Below are 26013 nucleotides of genomic sequence, written 5' to 3'. Positions count from 1 at the left end.
CAGATGGACCCAGAACATTGTACAGAGAAAGGCTACAATAAGCAGTTTAACATGCCTGAAGCGGAAGGTGTTTATAAGAACTCCCTTCTCAAATTTAACTCTGAAGTAACCAGAAGCCTACAAGTTCTCATACATTTATTTACTACTAGAATTCCTATTACAGATCACTGTCTTGTAAAGCCACTTCTCCTGGAAGAACAGTCAGTAGACCATTCTCCTCGGAGTTACGGTTATTCACTACCAGTTTGAAAATAAGTCCGTGTCCTGAGCATTTTGTTTGTTTTCTGGCATCCAAGATTTTTTCTTTCATGTGTATGAGCTATTGCACATGGTAATGCTAGGATAAAACAGCATAACACAAACCACAGGGCTCTGCACACTGAAGGAGCATGCACAATACTTAGTCGACACACATAATTGATTTCTAGTGCAATCCTAGGCAGCTCCTGTTTAAGTTGAATACATGCATTGAAGTCAGCCTGTAATTTCTAGCGCTGATAGTTTCAGCATGGTTGTTGAGCTGCATTTACGTAGATACTGAAAGAAAGCAGCGACACAAAACATGCACTATTCTTGTGGTCTTCACTTGCCCTGACGTAGCAGAATTCACATGTTTTCAAGGAAGCATTCTGTAGAGTTCCAAACAACAGTATCGCTGAGCTTAAATTGTCTCCCATTCTTAAAATGGAAACCGTTAGAAACTGGTGTTGTAGTGCTTTTTTCTTTTTTAACTGATCAGTCTAATATCCAGCCTGCAGCCATGGTTAAACTGCTAATAAAAAAGTGCAGTATAAGTTAGCCAGCAATTTTTTGTTAAATTCAGAGGAAATAATTCAACAGGTCCCTTTTTCAAGGCACTTGATACTGCATTTGGTGGGGAAAACTGCATTCGCAGAAATATTTCCATAGTATATATATATTTTTTATTTATGTTCATCTTAGCATAATAAATGCCTTATCAGGTGCGGCTTTTTGATTTTACAGAGAAAACATAAGTGGACCATGTACTAAAATAACTAGAAAAGAGCTTGTGTGCATGAGGTGTGTATTTGCTTAACCTTGTCTAGTGTAAATAGTTTTCCAATACAAGATTTGGGGGTTTTGTAGCTAGTTTACATTCCCATAATGCGTATCCCAGGATTTCCTTAGCATGTGCAAAGGATGACAAATATCAGTACTTCATACAACTATATTTAATAAGTTATTACAGAAAAAAATAAAGTCCAAACTACAAAGTTTAAGCAGTTGTAAGCAATAGCAGCATTGAGCTCCATGTTTAGTCACAGTACTGCAGTTCCATACAAGCATTAGTCCAAGCCAAAAAGGAAGAAGCCTTGTTAGAATTACTAGCAAAAACAATCTAAGAGAACATGTAATAAAAGATACAGTACATTTAAAATTAGTTGAAAAACAAGTACAGAGATCTTAGCTGTGAATGCTCTAAAAGTTATGTCCATTATTTTGACAGTAAAATTACAAATATCTAATACTTTATACCCCAACAGAACTACGTCCAGGAAGAAAAAAAAAAAAAGCCAAAATTATCTCTTGTTAGCACCCTGATTTTCTACTGACTGCTAAACTTTTTCTCCTGTAAATTTGAGTGTGTCAGAATTGACCAATGTGATTTCCGACAAGCTACCCATTTGGGGTATAGAGTAGTTACTAACATGAATATAAAATACTCTGTGGTATGATAGAACACTATAGCAGCAGAGATTAAGAAGTTTGTCTGGTTTAAAAAAAAGAAAGGAAGGAAGGAAAAGAAAAAAGGGTTTAGCTGACATCATACAAAGTAGCATAAAAGCAACTACATACAAGCCAGATTAAACGAAAGAGACATTTCTACAAATCTGTGACTAATCTTTCACTCATACCTTGCAAGTAGAGATGTCACAATACTGAAATATTAACATGGGAGCTTTTCCCAGTTAAGCGCCTTTTTTTCTTTTGTTTTTTTTTTTCTTTTTTTACTACTCTAACAGTGAAATCAGCAAAGTTACTTGCTAACTGCATATTTGCAATACAATTTGTTTTAGCCCATGCCTCACTAGCAGGCTATAAAATACAAGCATGTAGGCAGAAATATAAGCATAAACTTTGTACCACTTAGCAGGAATTTTTTTATTCCCTCTTCATTCCTTAATCTCCTTTGTTTGCAATTTGCGTACATTCCAACCAGTAGTACCTAATTTGAGTCTAAATTTTACTTCACTATTTGATCTAGTCTATACATTACTTACAGAACTGAACACACAGAGGATACACAACAGACCAACTCCGGACACATTTCTTTCCGCAAGTTACAGATGAGCCACTCTTAACACTCTAGCATAAGTTAGTCTAAAAGGTCATCAATAACTTGAAGTAATTGTTTGGTCTAGAGATAGTCATCGTATGCCCTGTTTACGCAACACCAGTTTTAGTCTGGATTGGTTTAGGTGCCAGAGCTGGCTTCAGGCAGGGGTTTCTTCTGGCTGCATAGGGAAACAAAGGCGATGGAAATGGAGGTGAAGTGAAAGGTGGTTTGATACTGGCACTTGGTATTGCCAATCCAAAAGAAAAAAGGACAAAGACACAAGGCGGGCAGAGAAGAACGGAGGAAGACGAAGAAGCTGAACAGATGTTCATAGGTGGTGGCAATATGGGTTACCGCATTGCTACCAGGAAATGGACATACATTAGTTTGCATTAACTAGGCAGCTACCAACACTGTGTGGTAACTTCGTTAGAAAACGATGTGGGTACCTACAGTCTGCTCCATGCTGCCACTGATAAATGTATGCAGGAAGGAAGTTGTGCAGGAAAGGGCCAATTTGATTAAATAAATAACATGGTGGCAAAATACAATGACAAATATATATTTTAGGAGGTTCAATCTAAGACTTTTCAAAAGAGAGTTTATTGAGTTCATGACGAGAAAAGTAATGGAGCATTATGCTGAATGGGCAGGGTCAAAAACCCCTTGTTGCAATAGATTTAGTTCCTTATAACGGCAATAGTATTTCATCAACACTGGTGGTATATAAATCTAGACAGCGAACTGGTACTGTGACATCCCTATTATCTCCCTAAATCATTTTGATAAAGGAAAAGGCTTTTCAAAATATCACATTTTTTCTGCTTCATTCTGTCATTTTATTGCCCAATTCTTTGTTACAATTTTTCAATCACTTTACATAACCATTTTCATCATTGCCACACTATTGTAAACCACATCAGCAAGTTAATACATAAAGCTTTGCATTTCAAAAAACTAGACACTTTAGTAACAATATTACAAAGATTTTAGCTTCAAAAATAACTGAAAATGAAAAAAATAAACTTTTAAAGAATTAGCATCATAAAATTAATTTATTCCAAGTAAAAATACAAAATAATATTAATGACATTGACCAGATATGAAAGTCTCTCCCAGAAACAACTATATTAATGGTTGAGAAAGCACTCCTTAAAGAAAATACGAAATAAAAATGAAAAATATGTAAATATGTTTAATTTTTTTCTTAGCAAAAAATCTTTCTAAAAATAACAATGAAAATTTGTCTCAGTACAAAGGCTACATTACTATTGAAAAAATACCAGCATGAAGAAAAGGTACATATTTGACAGTAGAAAAATGATTTTAGTGAATCACAATGTCTAAAGTCTGCAATGAAAATAAATCTGCAATAAAGATTTATGCCTTTTTTCTTTTCATTTTTCTTTTTTTTTTATACAAACAGTACAAACAGTATTGCACATAACAACAAATAGTCGAGGTTAGGTTAGCCTTCAAAAAAATTGACTAGTTCAAGTCTCACATCAGAAAAGGCCACAATAGGACCTGTTGTACCCAGGGGCTTCTTAGTCAAGTTGCAGTTCAGAACTCCATATTTTAAAAAATAACTTTTTTTGAAGGACCCTCTTTTAATATAACATATTAACAACTCAGGGGCACATTCATTTACAAAACAAAAGGGAGCATGTCATAATTTAATAAACTAAAAAAAGTTCTCTTTAAAAAAATACAAACAGAAGAACTCTCACAATTCTGGTCAGTCGTGCATAATCACACTTGATTATAAATATACAAATTAAGGGAAAATATTTTTTCACCTTCTATTCACAACTTTCAGCACCAAATGGAGTTTGTGTTTACACCTGTTCTTTATGATGATTTTGTTTTAGATTTAATCCATCGTTACACTATATTGTACATATTCCAGCTTCTCTCTCTCTCTCTTTCTCTCTGGGGGTATTTTTCTACATGAAAGAGGGGTATTTCTTCAAAAAGGTTTACTTCTTTCACATAATTAGGTAGATTTCTGTAGGTTAGCTATGATCTTTAATATTACAGTTATAAAGCTCTAACTTCTTCATTTTCAAAAAAACTCAAATAAGCATGAAAAAAATAAAGTTACCCATCTGTTAAATCATTTTTCTTGCAGAATTAAATTAATATATATTTTTCTGAATAAACTTACTTAGAAAATATCATTTTCTTTCCTATATTTCAAAATTGAGGTATTGCAAAAGATCATGTCAGTCAGAAAGCATGCCTTTTTCTTTAAAAAAAATCATCAGCCGACTGTTGAAAACTGTCTAGATACAAAAAGTAGTGCATAACAAAATGTCTTGTACAGATGAAAAAAAACAGAAAAGACACCTGGGCTGGGAAAAGCAATATCACAAAAATGCCCAGAAGTAACTTCAAGAGGGATAATTATAAGAAGCATTTTAAACCAGTAAAAAACAATTTTTTCTTTTTTTTTTTTTCCAAAAACAGAAAAAAATCCTTTCATAGCCAATACTCGCAACTAAACATTGGGAAAAACAACTTACTGAATTAGACACAAACAAGGACATCACAACAAACAAAACCCAGAACATTTAAATCTACTATGCGGTGTCATATCCAGTCAGATTGTCCCCAGAACTGCCAAAACAAAGGAGGAAAACGAAAAAAATAGTGTACACATTCTCACAATCATTAGTATACCAAGTGTGTTTATATTTGTATGCTATCTGCAGCCCCATAGCTCATGCTAAAAAAATGTCCACTGTGTTAGCAGGTCGTAATTGTATTCAAGCTTCACAGGATACATCCAGGGATTAGAGAGATAACGCCACATCCACAGAGCAGACATCTCGTGTTACTTTTATATGCAGACATTTCTTTAGCACCACTTTTTTTCCTAACTTTCTTAAATGTGCCTAGTTTATTAGTTTGACAGACTATCTAATCGGTAGTGTATGTACGCTAGCATGAGCTCTTTGGTTTTCTGGACAAGGTCTGCAGCTACGTAAATGATGCAAGCATTAGGACAGAGATTGTAACTAAGAGCTCATTTCTGTTTATGTACCTGTTATGAACTGTCAAAAATGTGTTAATGTTGGATACAGAGGCTTTAACAGTTAAGTTTGATCACAGTACTAGACATAATCACTTTACTACATAAAATAAATTGCACAATATATAACAGAGCACCGCAAAGTACTTCATCTACCATCCACAAATTTGTTTTATGAATATCCTACAGCTAGTTTTTATATTTGTTGTAGTATAGGTCATTCTGTAATGGGCTGATCCTAATTTCAGAAGCATTACATTTACTGAGGCATGCCTTCCTCCAGTCAGTAATCAATTTTTTTTGTTACTGAGTGTTTTGTAGCCTACGTAGATTCATAATTTGTGCATTGTGGGCAGGTTTTATATTAAACATATATAAAATTTATTGCATGCAGCAACCTGATTAAGTAAACATGCAGTCAAAAAATATTGACCTTCCTTGGAAGCTTTTCTGTATGCTATACTGATCTCCTTTCAGCAGCCATCACTATTTTAATCACATATTCATTTTTTAATTGATACCCTAGCCTGAATAGAGTATTATGGTATTAGTAATACCATTTTAATAGCAGCAAAAGCTATTGCAGCATACATTTACATAACACTAAAAGACCTAACAAAAACAGAACAAAACAAAACAAACAAAAAAAAACCCCTCAGCAAAACAAAAGAAAAAAGTCTGATCCAGCTTATGAGGTATCATCCTTACAAGTCAAAATGGAGAGCAACTAAAGGCCTGTTTTCTTTAAGGGTTATTACTACTCTAAATGACCCAAACTAATGATTGCTGAATATCTGTTTAAGTTTTTGCTACATCTGCCACCTACTTGTGAATATTACCTTTGGTAAGTCATCTGCTAGGGGCAAGTCTAAATTTCTGAAAATAAGTGCATGCTCCAGTTTAAAAATAAAAATAATTATAATAAAAAAATCTTCATCACATACACATCAACCCAGTGAAGGCTGATGAGAATGGCAGTCTACGTAATGTCACTAGTGACAAGTCTTGTGTAGGAAATTAAGGTACCAAGCAGATGTTTGTGTGAATCAAAGTGCAAAATCAGTACAGTTACACTCTGCCGGTTTGTATTATACTGGACACTGAGTTCAGTAATGTGACTGTAAATAATAATAATAGTAATAAAAAGACCCATATCTTCATTAAAGTCGAGGACGAATGCACAGATTTCCAGAACACTAAGCCCTGAGGCAGCGCTCTCTTTTCACTCGATTTTATTTACTCCAGTACTTGTTGCTGGGTGAGGCCTGGGGTTCAGCTCCAGCGGAAGGGGACGTGGCGGGGCCGGTCACCTCCCTCCTTTACCAGTGGTTTGTGGAACTCTCGCCCAGCACGCGAGTGTATGCTTGCCCAGCAGTATTCACAGTAATACTGCAAACAGGTAACATTGGCACAAAAGAACGGAGCAAATTTTCCACCGCAGCGAGTGCCCTGGCATTCGTCACACATCTGATCATCCAGCACGTATGGCTTCACTTCCACCTGCACCAGGAAGAAAAAAAATCATTGTAAGAAGATTACATAGTTTTGCTAAGTATGAACAGAAGGGACAATATTTTAAATCTTTTGACCCCACTGAAGGTTTTCAACTGAAACTGGATTAACCCAAAGAGGTTGGTAGTTCAGTTGTCACACCAACCACCTGACTTGCCAAAAAATCTCAAGGAAGAAGCGTGTGCTTTGGTAACTGTTCAACACTTCTTGGAAAAGTTAGGTACGTGAAAGCATGAGATGGAAGTACAGTAAAATAGCATCTCTGAGGATTTTGCTACTGTCCAAGAAACCTCCAGGCATGTGAACACAGTTGTTGTGGGGGCAGGGTGCGAGAGCACAGCATTTAGGAAGAAAAATTATACAGAACAAACTTGTATTTCTAAACTTCAGAGGTCTGGTGAGTCTCAGAGGTTGTTTTCCAGAGAGGTTTTTTTTTTTTGTTTCTTTGTTTTTTGTGAATTGCAAAATGCAGGACTAGACTAACAAATGCAGAGAAGATTCAAATTAAACAAGATTAAATGCGCTTGTATTAAATACTCTGCCTTATGCTGGCAAAAAACCCCACTATCTAAAGATTTTTAGCTCTAGAAATGCATTAAGATTTCATGGTGTTCCAACTATGGCCTTGCCATCAGTTACAAATAGGCGGGAGAGCTGCTGACTTTTGTCCTACACTCAGTTGTAAACGTCTTGGGACTGGAATTGTTTGTGTTTTTAAAGCACTTGTGCAAAACACAGCAGTATTTTGATGCGTGACTAGGCACTTCCAATACTACTGGTACAGCAGCCGACAACATGTGAGTCCTCTCCTGTGTGTCTGTTCCTAAGAATCACACGTACACATTTAAATTGAGTGTTTATCCTTTCTGGGGAAATCATTAGTTTACGCACGTGTAATTCTTATGGCTCTATGATGCTATTTATAAAGTGGTTTAAGTACAGTCAACTGCATTAAAGGAGATAGAAAAAATTGAAATATACATACTTTTATTATAAATAATTTTACTGTAACTGCACAAGTGCTAGCCTGGCAAAATTTGTATATTGCAAGGAAAACTTGACTCCAGTAACTACATTTAAAAATTTATGCTGAATTTTACTTCCGCTTATCCTGATCACATTTCAACAAATGTTACTCATTTGAAGGAAAGCTTATACAGTGAATTACATTTCTTGCCTATGGAACAGTTAGAACTGCCTTTTTTTTTTTTTAATTACACTGTACTACTAGTGTGGCATGAACAAGTCTGAATAACCGACATTTTGCATATGCAGATGCCCTACCACTAAAATTAGAAGCATCGTGTAAAATAAAATAGCAGTGTCTCAAATGAAATTGGAAGAAAGCAGGTCCGATATCCAGCACATCCCTAGATCCCCACCAGCTCGCATTTCCAAAGAATGAATTGTGAAGGTCTGAAATAGAGTCTCACTCCTTTTCTTCTTTTGGTTACTAGTGAACTAATTTTAAGAATGTATGCTGTACAATTCAGGGATTTCAAACTATTAGATTTAAAAACTAGTATTTAAGGACTGATTAAGAAACGTCATACTCCTTCAAACTCACGGATAAATCTATTTTAAAAACAGATAAAAGATAAGTAAGAAAACTTAAATTATCAGTCAACCAGCTGGGAAAACTACTGACTGATGGAAAAACCTATGAGCTAGCATCATTTGTGGCTCTGTCCTAAAGCTTAGAAAAAAACTCAAGTTTTTAAGCATGGCTGATACATAAATCTCAAAGAGTTCAACACTGTGCTTAAGACTCCAAAATAATCTGCTTAGTTTCTCTATGAAAAGTTTCAGAATTCAATGGACAAGAAATATTTAGGAACAGCCTTGTCTTAGTTAACATCACGAGGTATAGTAGCACCACAGAAAAATAGTTTGAGGACTTGTAACTCCGAGACCTCATCTAACTTGACAAAAAGTTCAGTTCAGATTTTTAAAGAGAAAGTGAAAGTAGCTTGGACTTTGCAGCTGTGTGTTTTTATGTGTATACTGCACATAACAGACACACCTGATACCTGTCAAGCTGACTTCATAAGAAACAATTTATATTAGATTAAGTAGAAAACAAGCCATCCCTATTGTAAAAATACATAGCAGCAGTGCATGGTGTATGTCCTTCTGAATAATTCTAAATGCTGAGTCCTCAAAAACATAAGTGTCACTTGTACATGTAACCAAGGGGTGAAGACAGAAGGTCTGAAGGGAAAAAAATATCTTGGCAATTAAGTAATGTTTTCTTTTAGTGTCTTCAGCTCAGATTTCAATAAATATTTATACTCGAAAGCCTTTTAGAAACCAGGATTTCATACAGACTGAACAAAACCATCTAATTTTCCCCCCTTTTGCATATCGAGCACCTATTGGCATTTGGTTTTGGTTAAGTAATTCTCAAGACTTCTGAGGTCATCATTACCTCTTACGATAAACCTGTGTTTTGGGAACCTCAAGTCTAGATGTACACTGCCGAAAGAAAACGTAGCCTAATAATAGCAGAAATGCCAGAAGCTGTGTAAGTAGCCACTAACTAAAAGCTGTTGATGCACAATAAGCAAACATTTAAAGAAGGAGAAAGAAGCTGGGAAATTCTACAGTGTTTGACCTTCAGAATTCTAAACAAAACCAAGAACAGATGAGCTTACAACCGTTTTCTGGTTTTAGTGCTAAGGAATTATTCAAGATAGATTTTTTCACCCTGCTCTAGCGGCTTAAATAAGCTTTTAAATAATTAACAAATGTCATCTGAAGAACAGAGGTTACAGTGTTCTCCAACACAATATTAATATAAGGATGTTTTAAATTTCTGTTCAGTTTTGTAACAACCCTTCTGTCCCATGTTATTTTACTTACCCGTTTATCAATGTCATTATGTTGGAGCTGCACAAAGCGAGCGCTGATAGCAGCAATGTAGCTCTGCTGATTGGAGAAAGCCACTCTGCCAGCACCTTTTGGGTACTTCAACTCTGGGTCTGTATCAATGCCAGCATAGCAGACACCTCCATACAAACGGTCCATAATCATTGCCAATTCAACTGCAAGAAGTCAATTGTTAAATATTATAGATATAGCATCAACAATAGTGTAGTGTTTGGTTTGTTGCATTAAAAAAAGGTGCTGTTTGCCTTAGCGTACTTGTCTTCCAAAGTCTAAAACAGCAAACCCAAACGTTGGTTTTCACAAACTGAATCCACTCTGCATGAATTATAGTGAAGTATAAAGGAAAAAACAGAATATGTAAAAAGAAACTTGGTATGACTTAAGTGTGAAAAAAATGCAGAATTACCTTGTTAAAGTAGGTATCAGGTCAACTGTTTTAGAATTTATCCTATTGTAAATTAAAACTGTGGTATTTGGGATTAGGTATTCAGGATCTCTCCAGCCAGGCTTGTTAACGCTAGTTTACATATAAGATCATTTAAAGATATTCCTGTATTTAGAATCTGCTATTTTGCCCTAAGTACTAAGATTGAAAAGACATTAAGGAAGTGTTTTACGTTTGAAACAAAATTTTGTGAAACATCAGAAGTTATTACACTTAAAGCAAGCCTACAGTTTGGCTGCAACTTAACTTAGAGTTTTTGTAGAACATTAACTTGATTGTGGATCTTTTAAAATGTTTTGTTGCTTTTCCTGACCTGAAGAATAACTAAAGTAGTTACGGACACCATTCATAAAATAAGACAGGCTGAGTGCATGGCTGAGGAAACATACAGGAGGAAAGTTAAGGGAAAGAACTGAAGGAAGTGGGGGAGAGGTATGTAGCTGTGCAAAGATGTATGGTCACCCAGCCAAGTTCTGAATAAAAGTTGACAGGCAAACAAATTTGTCCGATGGATGAAGGACAGACCCTCACAAAGCAAGATACTGGGACCCGTACAGGCCCTGCCAAGTCAGCCACATGTGAAAACACTTTTGGTAGCAAGTTAAAATTTAGCTATCCAAGAAAAATGAAAAATATATACTAAATATTTAAATCCCTGTTGTTCTCACAAAATTCTCACTAGTTAATTATATGTAGAATAGAGACAATTTTTAAATTGAGCATGTATGTGTGTTTGTGTAAATGTGTGTGTCACTTTAAGGGAAGACTGTATGTTAATTTGTCCATTTGCAATGAGCAAACAAATGTCTGACTCATGCTACCAAACCTGGTAATACTCTTACTCCAAACAGCTATCAGCGTAATGTAGTGAGCAGTAGATTCTTCTGCTTTCTAATGATTTGAAATCATCATCTGGGTAATGATCTCAGAAAGTGACAGTAGGGAATAAACATCAGGAATGCTTAACAACATTTACAGTAGTAGTTCCGGTAAGTTACTCTTGCCAATAGACAAAGAATATATGGGATTCCAGGGCAAGGAAAACATGCAGTGTTCAAACATCTTAGGAAAAATTTCTGTATCAGATCTTTAAAGTTACAAACAAGAAAAACTGGAAACTATCTGTCTGCTTTGCAGAACTTAACTATTTAAAGGCATCAGTTTTCAAATGTAATGCATTTCAAATGTAATCTGTGACAAGCCAAATGACATACAGCTTTATAAAGGCTATAAATAGAAATGAGGTAATGTTTAATTGTTACTATTTACATAATTACCACCTTACAATTATGCCCTATTTTAAGATGATGAGGAAAGCAAAAGCTGCCAAGAAACCTAGGCTGGGAGAAATCTTATTGTCAGCAATGGCTGCGGGACCTCGTGTACAGCTTCCCAAAAGAATTAGGATTAGAAGAAACATAAAGCAAGGAGCTGAAGTTCTAGTGGGCTGGAAAGTGGCTGACAAAAGAAAGCGAGGGCTACCAGGAAACATGATCCAGACTTCTGGGGCCTTGTCTACTACAGGACCACGGGGCCTTGTCTACTACAGCCCCGGAAAATTAGGATTAGGGTTGAGATGATGAAAGAGAGAAACCATGCAGCTGACTTGGAGTGAGGATGGAGATGGACCACTAAACAAAAGTGAGGGCTGACAAAAGCCGTAGCTAGGAGGAATGTTTGAACTTGCTAACAGCTTCATGACCATGTCATTGGCTCACCAAAAATACAAGGGCTAGGCAGAAAGAAAAGAGTGTCGAGCAACAGTTGGGAGTGGTGCTGAAAAGGGGCCTGTAAAACTACAAAGTGGGGGCTGCCAGGAGATCTGGGCTGGGATAAATCTTTCCTCTGGCCAAAGACTACAGAGTCTTGTCTATGGCTCTGCAAATCAAAGTAAAGAAAAAGAGTTAAAGGAGAAGGAGTTAAAAAAAAAAAAAAAAAAGAAAAAGAGCTGCATCAGGAGTGGGTCTGGAAAGTGGTCTTCAGTACAGAGTGGGGCCACCAAGAGACCTGGGCTAGGAGAAACTTTTCTTCTGGACAATGGCTGAGAGGCCTTGTCTATAGCTCCATGGGAAAATCAGGGTAAGGGCTGAGAAAAAGGGAAAGAGAAATCATAGCGCTGCAGCTGGAGTTGGTTTGGAAACGCGCTGGGAGAAGTTTGTCGTCCAGTCAAATGAGAGGGGAAGTTGTCTGCATCTCGGCAAGCAAATCAGCGTTAGGACTAAGATGGTACGCACTACGAAAAGTCAGCCACGTTCCAGGATATTATGCAAACTTAGGGAAAACAGTTTCTACTGAAAATCTTAATTATTAACCTAATTAAAAGATAAAAAAATGTTCACAATATGTACTTTATAGACAGGAAGACACTCACGGACTTCAAAAATGAGCTATGATCTTTATAGCGTATATTATCTGCTCTTTTATGCATACTATATATCTTTTCTCATCTTTTCTGCTTAATCTGGAACCCCCTACACTACACACCCTACATTTTCTTCTACTCACCAGCTCGGAGGGGCCGTGGAACTCCTCCAACAAAGATAGTTTTTCTTGGATCCAAAGGTTGAGACCCATCCATCACAAAGTCACTGTCACTTAGGTTCCAAGGTCGAATTTGCACCTGTATTAAGGATTGTTTTTAGTAGAGGAACTTGACAACTCAATTCAAATTAAGAAACAACTGCCAAATCTTTCTATAATTAAAAATACAGTTTTAACTTAGCAAAAGCAATAAAGCTGTGGTATTAGCACCAAAACAATTTGAGAACATAGCTTATCTAAGCGTTTGAAAGAAGGTGGACAATTCCTTTATCACCTCTAGAGGCCAGGCATGAGTTAAAATTTCATCATAGCAAATTCCTACCTCATTAATTCCCTGCTCCTAATCGCCATTATAAGAAGAAATCTGTGAAAAGACTTTCAGAACACGTATGTGCAATTACAGTTACAGTTTGGGCTTCTGGCTTTCCTGAAATCACATAGAGTGATCCACAAATTTTAAAGCACTGGATAGGAGTGGAGATAAAATTAATTTCCGTGCTTGGATACAGAAGGAGTTTTTATAATGTGTGAATGCTCACTTTGCTAAGCAGCAAGCAACACAATTCATAAGAAGTCTTTAGATCACACAGAAAAAATAACTTCTGAGCAGTTATTTGGATAAAGCTGTTCATCCATTTGTTGATCCTAGAAATCACATAAGCACACTCACTGTGCTGTAATACTGAGTTGTTCACTTATCTGTGCAAGCTTTTTAACATAGTTTTTAAAAGGCAGCACATTTTTTATCTAATCATATTTGTCTGTAATTTTCATTTAATCTGCATGTATCCGTAGCCACAAAAAGCCACAAAAGAGACTAGCATTAAAGAATGTTAGAGATGTGAACAACAGAAACACGTTACCACATGTCTTCTGTTCTGCTATAGCTGTCTGCATTACTTGGTTTTACCCTGCAGTTTATTTAAGGTAAATGAGACCTACATCATAATTGATTAGCTATTGCATGCAGAAAAAAAATTGTTAAGAAACCTAATGCAGTACAGGGGATATTTGAAGCTATCCGGATTTTAATTTGGGGGGCCCTAAGTTACTTCATTTCATTGCATAAGGCTTTCTTTTCTTTAAAAAAATATAGAGGGAAAAATTATAATCTGATGGTTTTATATTGTAAAAGGATGCATACTCTTGTGAGATACCAGAAGTACCAAATATAAAAGTTAATTGAACGTGGCATTTATCAGAAAGAAGCAAGTGTTAAAACCATGTTAATGCTGATATAGAAAGTCAATTCAATGTAACAGCAAAGACAGCAACAGGAAATGGATAAGTCAATCAACTGTAAGTATTTATTTATTTATTAACTGAAAGAGTAACAGCAAATGGGTTAGAAACCAGCGTAAGTGACATGGCGTAAGCTACTTACTGGTTTATCCTTGATTGTGGGACTTGACACACACAGGTAAAGTTTCCCATCTTCTTCCAGACAGGCATCTATCAGAGCTTGTACAGAACTTTCTTCCTGGAACAGCAGAAAGGCATAACCTTGGAAAGGATAAAGGCACAAGAAAGAAAAAGAACAGATTAATTTATAAGGCATTTGTTTTAATAAAGAAAACAAACCCAAGAAGTAAGATATACAAATTACAAATAACTGTTAAGGCTGTTATTTTGTTTTCATAAACTAAATTCACCGAACATATCATACCCCTCATACAGTAGTGATTTCAGAAGGGAGACAAGACTGCTGTATATGAGTACGTTTATTTGTTTAATTAATGGTTTTGAGCAGTGAGAACATAGGCTGGTGAATAAGGGGTTCTACTATCCAGCAACTCCATCTGAGCTATTTATCAGTGGTATCTGCTGGTATCAGTGACTATCATCTTACAAGGGAGGCACCAAGTTTCCGGTTACTATATACAAAGAATAAATATGAGAAAAAAGGGTCAAAAAAGCAGACAAGTAAACAGATAGATAGACTTAATAGATAAAAAAACCACTCACCTAAAAACAGTAAGCGTGAGCAAAAAAGAACGGCATATGTTGTGGTTTATTATGAGTCAAAGACCCGCTGTTGTTATTTATATTTAAAAGCAGTTCAAAAGAAAGAAAGAAGAAAGTCCAATAAAAATTGCTCCAAGTGATTCAGAATTTTAGGGCTTTAAATTAGCCAGTAAAGCTAAGTGTGTGTGGCATTCAGTGCTTTTCTGAATGCAGCTGGCAAGAAAGCTTTCCTCAGTCTTAATGCTGTTAAATCTGAATGAAGATTTGACCCAAGCAGTCCATGCTTTTGCTGCCTCCGAAGTGAAACCAATACAGCACACTCTGCACGAAGCAAAGCCGTCTACAGACTGGCTGCCAGCCGCAAATACAGCTGCCCGGTTCAGAGGGCTTTCTATCGAGCACGCATTGCTCTCTTGCTCCCTAATCAGTACAATTCAGTTTTCTCACTGAACGGAATGTGTTGGCTTTGACCTTTATAACCTGGCACTTGTGTGTCTTACAGGCTGCCTCTTTTCAGAAAATCTGCAGCAATTAGAGGCAGCTGGAGTTGAATGAGGGACTGCTAGACTGTCTGCCTAAGACTCCTGACACAAACTGAGCGCCTACGTGATGATACACCATATTTAAATTATGACAACTTTTGATATAGCTTCACACAGTCTATTTGCTATTAATGTAGTAGAGACCCTAATCTTGCACTAAGGATTGAGTGAATACTATTTGGCATGTCCTTTTTAGGTAAATACTACACAACGCTGATTTATAAAAAAAAACTAAGATAGACACTGAAAAAGTGTTTTCCTCTGTAGAGGTATTACGTACCAAATTACCTCTTACCCTACTGTCTCTAGTCCTGTGTGGCTTCTCAAAGAACACTGAATTCTATGCAACACTTTGTTTTCAGAGGCCTAAAAGAGTTTGCATTACCAAGATAGTTATAGCCCAGAAGAAAACAAAATAGTTTGATCACCAGTCTTGCTAGCAGACAGGAACTTGCATACTTAAGAGTCGGAGCAGATTAAAGATACCAGACCCACTAAAAAGTGAAATATTTCTTGAGTAAAAACATCGGTTTCCTCTCTAGCAGATGTATTTCTCTTAAAGCAGTCCCCTAAAGATATAAACACACTTCAACATTTTAGTTTTAGACTTTACAAAGCTAATTACGTTAGTTGAGTATGAAAATAATTAGCTTGCAATCACTATCATTTTTAGCTTCATTTGGTTTTCCATCCATGCACTGGTTATATATTCCTCACTCCATACAGTCCCTTCTGATTATATTCAATAATCGGAGCAAAAACTTTATACAAATTAAAGTATCTCTAGTTAGCAGTTTTTTCAGCCTTATAAAATGCCCCGATCAGAAAACTATAGATACTTGGAAAGCACTGCCATGGCAACTACACCTCCAGAGCCAGCCGATCACACTTTCTGGTTCAGCCCAATCCTTGCCTTATGTTTTATGTAAATGTCTTGTGAGACAAATTCCCAGAAGATGCAGCGCAGATCACTCCCAGTACTATGAAACCCAAATAATACACGTACACTTACGCACACTTTAAAAGAATGGTTTACAATATATTTAAATAGGTTTAAACATTCACAATTTGTCTTCTGACCAGACCATAAGATTTGAATTCTAAAAAATAGAATTTTGTATATTTCAGACTTTTATAATCTTAAACCAGCAAAATACTGGAAATTTCTTTAGCATAAAGTCAAAATGAAAATTGGGAAATGTTTATTGTCGCTTAATTACTCAGCAAAAATCTGGGCAACAGCTTGGGATGCTTCTTTCTTCTGTGAAGCTTTTTCAGGTTTTCCTGGGTCATAGTAAGAGGTTACATCTGTGGTGGTTGGAGTTGACAGCCATTTGGGGGTACAGTAAATGGTATGATCATAATTTGCCAAACCAGTTAAAATTAACCAGATAGATACTTGTTAATTTTCTGTGGCTGCTAGATTGCAAGAGCAGTCCAATTTAGTAAAAATACAGTTGTCTAACCTGGGGCTAGCACCTGCCACGAAGTTTAGTAAGTTAACACCTCCTCATTTCTCTAGACCTCAGTGGCTGTAACGCATTCTCCTGCCTGCTACGGAGTCTCCGAGGGCCCTCTGAGGAAAGACGGGGAAGCAGTTTGCAGCAGCAGTCTCCTGTTAAGCTAGAAAAGCCAAGCGGGCTGGACTAGCAGGACATGATGGCTGGCATTACTCCAAAACCTGGTGATTGCCATCTATTCCAATTATTCAAGGGCTTTTGATATTCAAGATTAACAATGATTACACTGAAATGAAAAATAATTCAATAACAGAAGTTTAAATAATATAAACTGATATGGACAAGAAGGATACCTGCCAAAGCTAAACGCATTTGTATTCATTTTCCAGAAGTGCATAGGTATGCCAAGACCTTAAATTCAGAAGGGTGCAGCTCCTTCCCGTGAGCAGTGGGACGTGCTAGGCATTGCTATTACGGAAGACTTACTCTCTTGCTCACAGTACCACTGGTTAGAGCTGCAGATACAAGCAAATCTCTTCTCCCACGGATGCACTGCATTTGATTAGAGCTCTATAGCAGGACAGGCACTCTGAACTCAGATTCCAGTATAAAAAAAATGAAACTGGAAAATATACTGCCAAAACTGACATTGCATAAAGAATTGTCTCAAGCTAGATGCAATTTAATAATAAAATAATGCTTTGCATAGGACCAAGATACCATTTTTAATAACTTCAGCCACAATTTAAAGAATAAACAGCATGGCGATCTGTAAATTAACAGTAATTAATTTTCTGTCAGCTGCGTTTAAATGCTAAGTTTGGTATAACTTTATAAAACTCTAAGCGTATTCCTTCCTGAAGAGATTCTCAAAAACATCTACTTCAGGCATTATATCCTGTTCTACTGCACATTTCTATTCCTATTTCCACTACACACAATGAGATGAGCCTAATCCCCAAAAAGCTTTACTGCGTGACCATTTGACTTCTAACATTCAGAACTGTCAATCATAGGGGCTTCTAGGTTTAATAGAAACAATTCATGTTTAAAAACAGTAGGTGAGGTAGGATTAATAAGATGATCAATTTCCAAAACAAATATGTATTAATCTAAATAACTTGAATTATTTAGCAGATTCTGAAAGTTGCTTCAAATTCCTCAGCATCATGTGCTTCAGCACATTCTCCTCTCTGTGCATCACAGGTAGCATATGTGTTAAAAGCATATGGGTTTTTTCCAAGAAGTAAGAGATCTGATGAATTTCAAAATTTTAATCGTCTACAGGAAAATCTTGGTAACATGCTGTGGTAGTGTGTTCCAGACAAACTTCAGCAGTGATCCTGTCTTACCTGACCAAACATTCTAAAGGTTCAAGGGCTCAAGAGACTGCTCCCAACTCAGATTCCACAAAGTAAAACAGGTGGGATATTTGAAGACCCAGAAAACAGCAAGGTACCTGACAAGAGCCGAATATTCTATATACACAGATATATGGCTTCTTGGCAGAGCAGAAACAATCCAGCTCCTTCTCAGCTGTTGGTACAACACACGGCCCTAATGCTGCCAATAAACATTGCTCTCTGCAATCCACTGGAAGAAGGCAGCAGCAATGTATCTTGCTGTAAGAAAAGTCACCACAACTTCTAAAGGAGTACAGCAGATGGAAGACGCGGAGATTAATTTCTGTAGATTCTGAAGCACAGCCTAGAAGTTCCTCAACCTTGAGCTCCAGGATTCATTATTTTATGGGAAGCAGTACAAAAACTAAGCTCCTTTTTACATGTCCCATTCAGACATCTAAACAGCGACGCAATTTCTATATGAAAGGATAATTTAGTCCAGTTGGTCTAATTTCACTTCACCTGCCTGAGAACAACCTGGAAAATCTGGCATATAGGCCGTGTCCCACAAGCTTGAAACAAAGGTGTCACCTGAAACACAAGATACAATTGGAACTACCATATAAAGTAGCTATAGTCTGGAAAATGCACTTTTTTCCAGCCTAGACAGTCTGGAAAATCTCTATTTCAACTAATACCAACATAAGCATATCTTCTCGAATGATGGGAACCTTTCTGTATTACTGAAAGCACATTTTGTAATTAGGCTTCCATCATCACTTCAAATCAACATGCTAGTTGGAAAGCTAATTAAGGTGCTTATTCTGTCTTTCTTATAATAGCATAATCTTGATAGTCACACTTTTATGTTAAAAACTGGCATGTAGGTACAAATTACAAGCAATCATATTGGAGTTTTAGCTAGAAGTGAATCATGCATGTGTTCTGCCCATCCTTCTTCAATGTAATTAAAGTGAACCTTTATTAGAGCAGAATGCGTATTAAGTGTATCAGGCAATGAGAAAATAAACTTATGGGTCTTGTAGACACCATTCAACCTAGCAAGCCATAGCAAGTAGAGTTTATCAGAGATGACTGTCGTCTTCTGTAGACCAAAATATTTCTCAGAGTAAAGATGATCCAACTTCATGCCTTTCACGGCTCACCAGGAAAAGACTGACGGCATTTCAGAGCATCCATGAATAAATTTTTTTTCTTAAAAAAAAAAAGAAGCATTTTTTTATTGTTCTAAACCTGGTAACACCTTCCTTGTACAGCTCTATCATTAGGCACAAAGTCTGGTGGAGTGAAATGAGATAGCTGACTGTGTTGTGTAACCCATGGAGAAGGTAGGTGTACTAGAGTTTTTACGCTCCTTGAAGTGATTAATTACTAATGTTATGGGTGCTTAGGTTGGCTGAACAGTCTCTAGTTACTTAGTGATACAGGAGTATTTCAGAAAGGTGCTAATGGAGTAGCTGTGCAGATCTCTCACTTAATTAAGTCCAGAGCGAATTGAATTCAATCAGAAGTTTTTCTTAGAATTTTCAGTTAATTGTGAATTAGTTCCATCTCTTTATATTAATTGAAGTTTATAATTTTATGCTCAACATGTGAATACTAAAAGTAATTAACAAGTTCTTTAAATTCTTGCATTTGAGAACAGCACTACATAAATTGCTGTTCAAATACATCAACCATGAGCTGCATCTTCCGGTACAAAGCCAGCACTTTGACATTCAAACGTTATATAACCAGTAGGGAAAGATTAACCTATTTCTGGCTCTTAGAATCAGGGCTACTTTCAAATAAAGAAAAAAAAAGTAATGAGGAATTACGTAAGTTCAAAGAGTATTTGAATATCAGTGTCAGAGGTCTGCGTATCATCTATTGATTTCCTATGTAATTGACCTCAAATCCCTAATTCCCAAAATTCAGCCCACTTACAAAATCAGATATAGAAATGATATTCTAAGGGCCAGGTGTTTTCAGTTTTATAACACTGATGTTGGGTGGCAGAACTAAGACAAAGAAGAGAAGGACTTTCTCTTCTCGTTACATACTGCATGGCAAGTCAGAACAGCCTTTGGGTAGTCACATGCATTCATTTCGTATACAAATGGAAGGACTACTTACACTTGAAAAAAATTAAACTACCTTTGAAGCACATTTTCTTTCATTCCGTCTTTTTAAAGTTTAGACAGTGTCTTCTGATGTTTTATAGGCTCCAAGATCACAATAAAATCTACCATCCACCTAAGATCATGATCTCTTATAAAAGTATGTGTCTATATATCTACCTCATATTATTACATAATGAATAAGATGGAGTTACACTGGTAAAGAAAATTAATATTCTAGTCTCATGTCTTTGGGTTTATTTTTAGATGGTTGAGATCACTATCTCAAAAAAGTAGTTTTAAATAGACATTAAGTTTTTCATGAAACATAAATAGCACTTTTATTTTTTTCTGGATTTTTAAAAATAGCTTTGAATTAAATTACGGTTGTATTTACTAGAACTAGAATAAATTAGTTTTAAAAGCTCACAGCAAAGGAACATTTAGAAACAGTGTGAACCAAATTTCTAAATCAGTTAATGTGATGACAAAGGGTCACTGCTCAAAGTCACCCTTAGTAATCTTATTAGAAGATGCTTTGAACATGAATAAAACACATTTCTAAATCCAAAGATGAAAAGACTGTTAAAAATGAAACTCATTTTTGAAAAATAAAAATCCAAGGTGTTAAAAAAAATGCAGACTTCCTTTTAAACATTGCAGCGACATGACTGGATTTTCAAAAAACATCAAAGGCTTTAAATACTTAAGAAACCTCAAAATAGAAAGGGCTGTAATCTCACTTAGCTGCTGCAGAAGAGCGAAACTATGTATTAGTCAGGGCTGCAAAGATGAATTTCTTTTAATAAGTCTAATTTTAAGTGGCAGTGTATGACCCTGTCAGCTGATTCCTTTCTCTAAAAAACAAAAGGTGTATAAGAAATGTGAACAGTTTAGCATCTTACAATGAGACTCCTATTCATTTTTATGTGTTTACAAATATCAGACTAAGTCTGAGTAGTCTGTTAGAAATTCCCTGTATGCCACATGAAAGACAGGTTTTGGGGTAGGTTTTGTTTGTTTTTAATTAAAGGTATGTACTCCATACCCTCAGTTCCACTAGAAAATAATTGGATCTTGAATCCAACTAGCAATTAAACGAAGCGTACATAGTTAAATGGAAGACAGGATGCATACCAAGAAAAGTCAGCAAGCAAGCAGATCATATGGAAGAGCTGAATGAAAACTGAGGTTCTATATCAGTAGCTTCTGTCAAATAAATTGCATGTCTTCATAATTCCAATATTATCACTAAATAGTCCACATGACTGAGATCACCAAAAGAATGGAAACTAACATTTGACCCTTACTTCTAATGACCTTACCATATCACAGATAACAGAGAAATTAGAAACCTCCTATGTTGTCTTAAATATTATGTAGAGTTTTTCCCCGTATCTTCAATTTAAATGGAAAAAAACCAAAACACAAAAAACCACCCACAGAATGTCTGCATGCTCCATGAGGACATACATTATTTTTGAGACACGGGAGAGGTGCCCCAATGTTTGCTTTGCACCTCAGTGCTGAACAGAAAGGACAACATTTTGATAGTGCTGTAGTGAATATACTCAGCTAAAGGTTCATGAAGTGCTTTCAATACAAAAACATGTCAAGAAGCATTAAGGATTTGCTAGTCATCACTACTTCAAGACTTTCACTGCTTATGGGGAAAAAAAAACAAACCAGTATACGTGTACCATCTCAGTTTGTCCTGTAGTAAAAATACTCCTACCCACCTGTAATGAAAAAGAAAATTTTGAAATACCTTTTTTAAAAAAAAGAAAAAACCACCAAAACCTTTCATTTTTAAACTAAAAGAATATTGTACAAGTGTGCTAAAGCCTCTCTTTTTATCTGGCATTTTATTCTACACTAGCGTAAAACATCGCAACAGCAAATTTATAGGGTTGTCTCCTCTTTCAAAGGTCACAGCCATTTTAAAACTTCAGACTGTAACATGATCTATAGCAGCTATAAATCAGAATTAAAGGGTATAAAAACATAAAAGAAAGGCTATAACATACAATTTGCTTTATTGTAGTTATAAGACTAGTCACATGAATTAATCATATGACAAAGACTAAATTTTTTACGAGGCAAGAGCTATCTTTCTGAAGTTTACTGGGTCAGCAGCATGAAAAAACATGCACTTACATTCATAAATATCAAAAAAGTAACTAAATTCCAAACTGAATTTTTCAATTTTGGTTTTCAGGGGCAATATGAAATGGTGACTGCTCTGGGCAGAGCAGCTCATTATCATCACCTGGAGGGGGTCAGGTCTGCTGCTGCTGCTTTTACTCTGAACATATGGCTGAAAAGAGATCAGTTTCCAAGTTTGAACAAAACCTGTTACTCTTCTTTGCAAATAAGGCAATTTCCAGTTCTACTCCAAGCAACAATAACATCGAAAAACTCTAGATAAACATAAATCACCTGCTTGATTTCAGCTTCTACTTCATCATAGTGTCAGCATGAGGTAAAATAAATTCAACACAAAGGTTTTCAGGGGAAGAAAGCAAAGGTCCAAAAATCCAGGCTATTTTTTAGCTGGTCAGTTATTTTTAATTAATAAAATTTGGTATTGGGGTTTACAAAGTATTTCATTTTAACTGATTATTTTTCTTAAAAATTATTTTTAAAGAAGAAAGGAAACTTACTAGAGCTGTAATACACAAAACACTTGGGACTGTTGTCAAGAGCTGAATTCAAAGTACAGAACTTCTGTCAAAAGGAGAAGATACTCAATGTCATTTACACAGACCAAGCCAGCACCATATTTCCTAATTTGGTATGATTCTAACTCTCCTGTGAGCAGACAGACAATCTGCGCTTCACGGTGAGTGACCTGTGCCTAGAGAGGAACTGAGGCTGTAAGACATCTCTGAAGACAGCATGTGGAGTTTCGGTACTAGGGTTTGACTTTTCTTCTTTTAATCAAAGAGTCAATTTGTCAATTGGCGCTGTGGTGCGTTGCTGGTTAATAACTGGTTTGAACATTCACCCACATGTGGACTGTTCTTAGGTTCTAGTTGCTCAAGCTTCTTGTTTTGTTGACTATGTAGAAAAGATGAAGCTTGAAAAACCTTCCTTCATAATGGAAGGTTTTTCCAAAACTCGACTATTCATAGTTGCAGAACTAACTTCTCTCAAAAAAAAAAAAAAAAAAAAAGTTTCTGGTTAGTGAGAGTGTACATTTTCCTGGGAGATCAGAATGGTACATTTTGCAAAAAAAATTATTGGACTTATCAAATATTCTCAAACATTATGTTTTCCACTTTATTAAATAAAAACTGCACAGCATCCACTGGTATACAACAGACTACTGATTATACTACCTCACTGCAATCAGTAGTCACATACATCATAGGTCCTGAAACCAGGTAGAATTTGCATGGTATAAAGTAGATGAAACTGCCAGCCACAGCCCTGAGACATCTGAGAGACACTCCAGTTCTCAGCTGCTGCGAGCTTTTGAATCAAATCAGAGAGGCACGTACACTGCCTTGGGCAGAGTTGTCCACAGCACCTTTCGTTCCAGCACCTGATGAATTCCCATTGCCAGTCCTAACCTCCGATTTAAGAGAACAGAAATATAATCTGGGATATTCTGATAAATTGTCAATTTATCTATTCAGATGATACTGCACTAATTTTATATTACTGTATCATTATCATAGGGGTAGAATTGTGTGCATCATTGTAGTGATTTTAGGAACAGAATACAGAATTTTATCAATAAAATGCTTATAGGAATTTATAGAGCACGAGCTTGTAATGCCTGAAATGATTACAGCTGATCAGGGGTGCGGGAATAGGGAACGACTTATTTTTCTTGATGACTCTCAGAAACCGTGAATATGCTGCAGTACTAGTACAGAATCTCTCTCTCCACCCCCACCCCCAGTCATCCCCTTGAACTTATTTCAATGATTTGAAAAAAGAATTTGGTGCTTCATAAATTATTAGCAAAACAAGACACAGCACAAGCTACTAGCAAAGCACAAAATATTATCAAGACCTCAATATCACTATTCAAAGGACTGCTTTTATCCTGGAGCCCATAATACAGATCAATATATTTCTATTTACAAAACAAAAGAAAAGGCAGTATTTAAGGAAAGTAGTATTGGGGGGGGGGGGAAACCACAGTAAAATCTGCTTGGCTTTGGAAGCAGCTAATGGGAATCAGACAAATATTTAACTGCTTCCATTTGACAAGAGCAGTCTGGTTACTTCCTACAGATAAGTGACAGAAAGCTTTGTCTGATATGTTCAAATTCCAGGTAATGCTTTCTCTTCTCCACTCTGTTTATGCAGCCTTAAATCTTTTTTTAGTGTCTTAGTCATTAATGGGTTGTGAAAGAAAATTTAGCTAGATATTGTGACCTGACAGTCATTCAAATCAGAATTAGCATTTTCTTTCATATGTGTACTCTGAAGTGACAATAGTGAAGAAGGAATGTATTTTTCAGTCTGCTTAGGAGTCTTTTAGCCATTATCCTATGCAAAATTTCAGTATAAACAGTAGCTACACTGAATTATTTAACATACTTCGTTTTAGCTACATATCCATTCACTATTTAAATATATTTCATCAATAAGAGAATTCTTAATCAGAATTCATATTTTCTTCCCCATACAGACATTTCATGCTAGCTACTAATCCAGTGGGAATCTATGCCAGACTGTTTTTACCTCCTGAGTAGGCCATGTGTGATGTATAAGCTACCCAGTGACTCAGTTTGATATGAGAGATATAATACACATGTACGCTCAATTCGTACACCATGTATCAGACTCTAACATAGTTATTTAACTTTCACAAAAATGACAGAGAGATGCACACCCCTAAACATGCATGATTCAGTGCCCTTATTTAGGAAACATCATGAAGTTGGTCATCAAGCTGTATGTGCTTCTGTTTCACTAAATACAAAGCTTTCTTTAAAAGAGGATCTGCATCTCCCAAAGTAAGAGCTAAAAACAGTTAAAATTTGGAACTTCACCCTGTCCGATTTGGATAGTTGATGACTTGTAAGGTTCATCTTGGATTATTAGAAGATAAATTCATAGGGCTCCTCCTTTCTCTTTGAGCTCATCTTTAAGAACATTAAGATTTAAAACCTGTGATCACAACCAATTCTAGCTTTATTTAAACTAATTGCCCAATAAATTAGAAAAATACTCAATTTGCATGTAAGTTGGTGTCAGTTACCTATATACTACATAATATTGAATACCATAGTCCTGAAAAGCTCATAAAGGAATGCTTTCTGTAATAAGGACTATCTTTACAATTTCCTGTTTCTGTCCAAAAGAGACATCAGTAAACTTGTCTGAAATTTGATTTATTTTTTTTTTCCTTTGGCCACCATCAATTCTTCAGATTCCTGTATCATTTAACCAAACACTTCTCTATTTTCTATTTAAGCCAGAGGTATATTTAGTCTAAATAAGTCAGAATTTCAAGAGGTTTTACTGCAGGTAAGAGCTGCACAATGATGAAGAAAAAACATACGGGCACTATACACAGGTAAATCTTATTGAAAAATCCTAGTCAATTATTTCAGCATCTGCCCAAACAAATTTACTGCAACAGTTAGTCCAGAAAGTGGATGCTTGGAATTGCTATTTAAACAGAACCTACTGAACTGGGCATTTGATTGAAAGCTTGTGATGATGAGTAATGATTAGTAGATGTGTGAACCAGACTCCAACCAGCTGCTCTTTAGATTTTGGAAGCAGCAATCCCCTTGAGACAAGCCTTAAATATCAGCTGTGACTTAACTCAATGTACTCTAATAAAATAGATAGTTTGTATGAAGTATAAGAAATCCCATTGCAATCTTCATCCTTC

At 36.1% G+C, this 26013-nt stretch overlaps 1 protein-coding gene across 11 annotated transcripts in view; it reads right to left on the bottom strand.

The window, feature by feature from the left end:
* Nucleotides 1-3114: 3114 nt before the first annotated feature.
* The window catches only part of CPEB3 (cytoplasmic polyadenylation element binding protein 3), a 100136-nt gene continuing 77237 nt past the window's right edge, over nucleotides 3115-26013 (bottom strand). For all 11 annotated transcript variants that reach the window (XM_075423485.1, XM_075423486.1, XM_075423475.1 and 8 more), the window contains 4 exons: nucleotides 14105-14223; nucleotides 12685-12799; nucleotides 9708-9889; nucleotides 3115-6833 (listed from right to left, as the gene is read on the bottom strand). In XM_075423485.1, the coding sequence (XP_075279600.1) occupies nucleotides 6606-6833; nucleotides 9708-9889; nucleotides 12685-12799; nucleotides 14105-14223 (644 nt within the window). In that variant the 3' untranslated portion in view covers nucleotides 3115-6605. The remainder of the gene's footprint in view (nucleotides 6834-9707; nucleotides 9890-12684; nucleotides 12800-14104; nucleotides 14224-26013) is intronic.

Source organism: Opisthocomus hoazin, chromosome 6, assembly GCF_030867145.1.
Source record: "Opisthocomus hoazin isolate bOpiHoa1 chromosome 6, bOpiHoa1.hap1, whole genome shotgun sequence".
Classification (NCBI taxonomy): domain Eukaryota; kingdom Metazoa; phylum Chordata; class Aves; order Opisthocomiformes; family Opisthocomidae; genus Opisthocomus; species Opisthocomus hoazin.
This window is presented reverse-complemented; position numbering and strand designations above follow the sequence as displayed.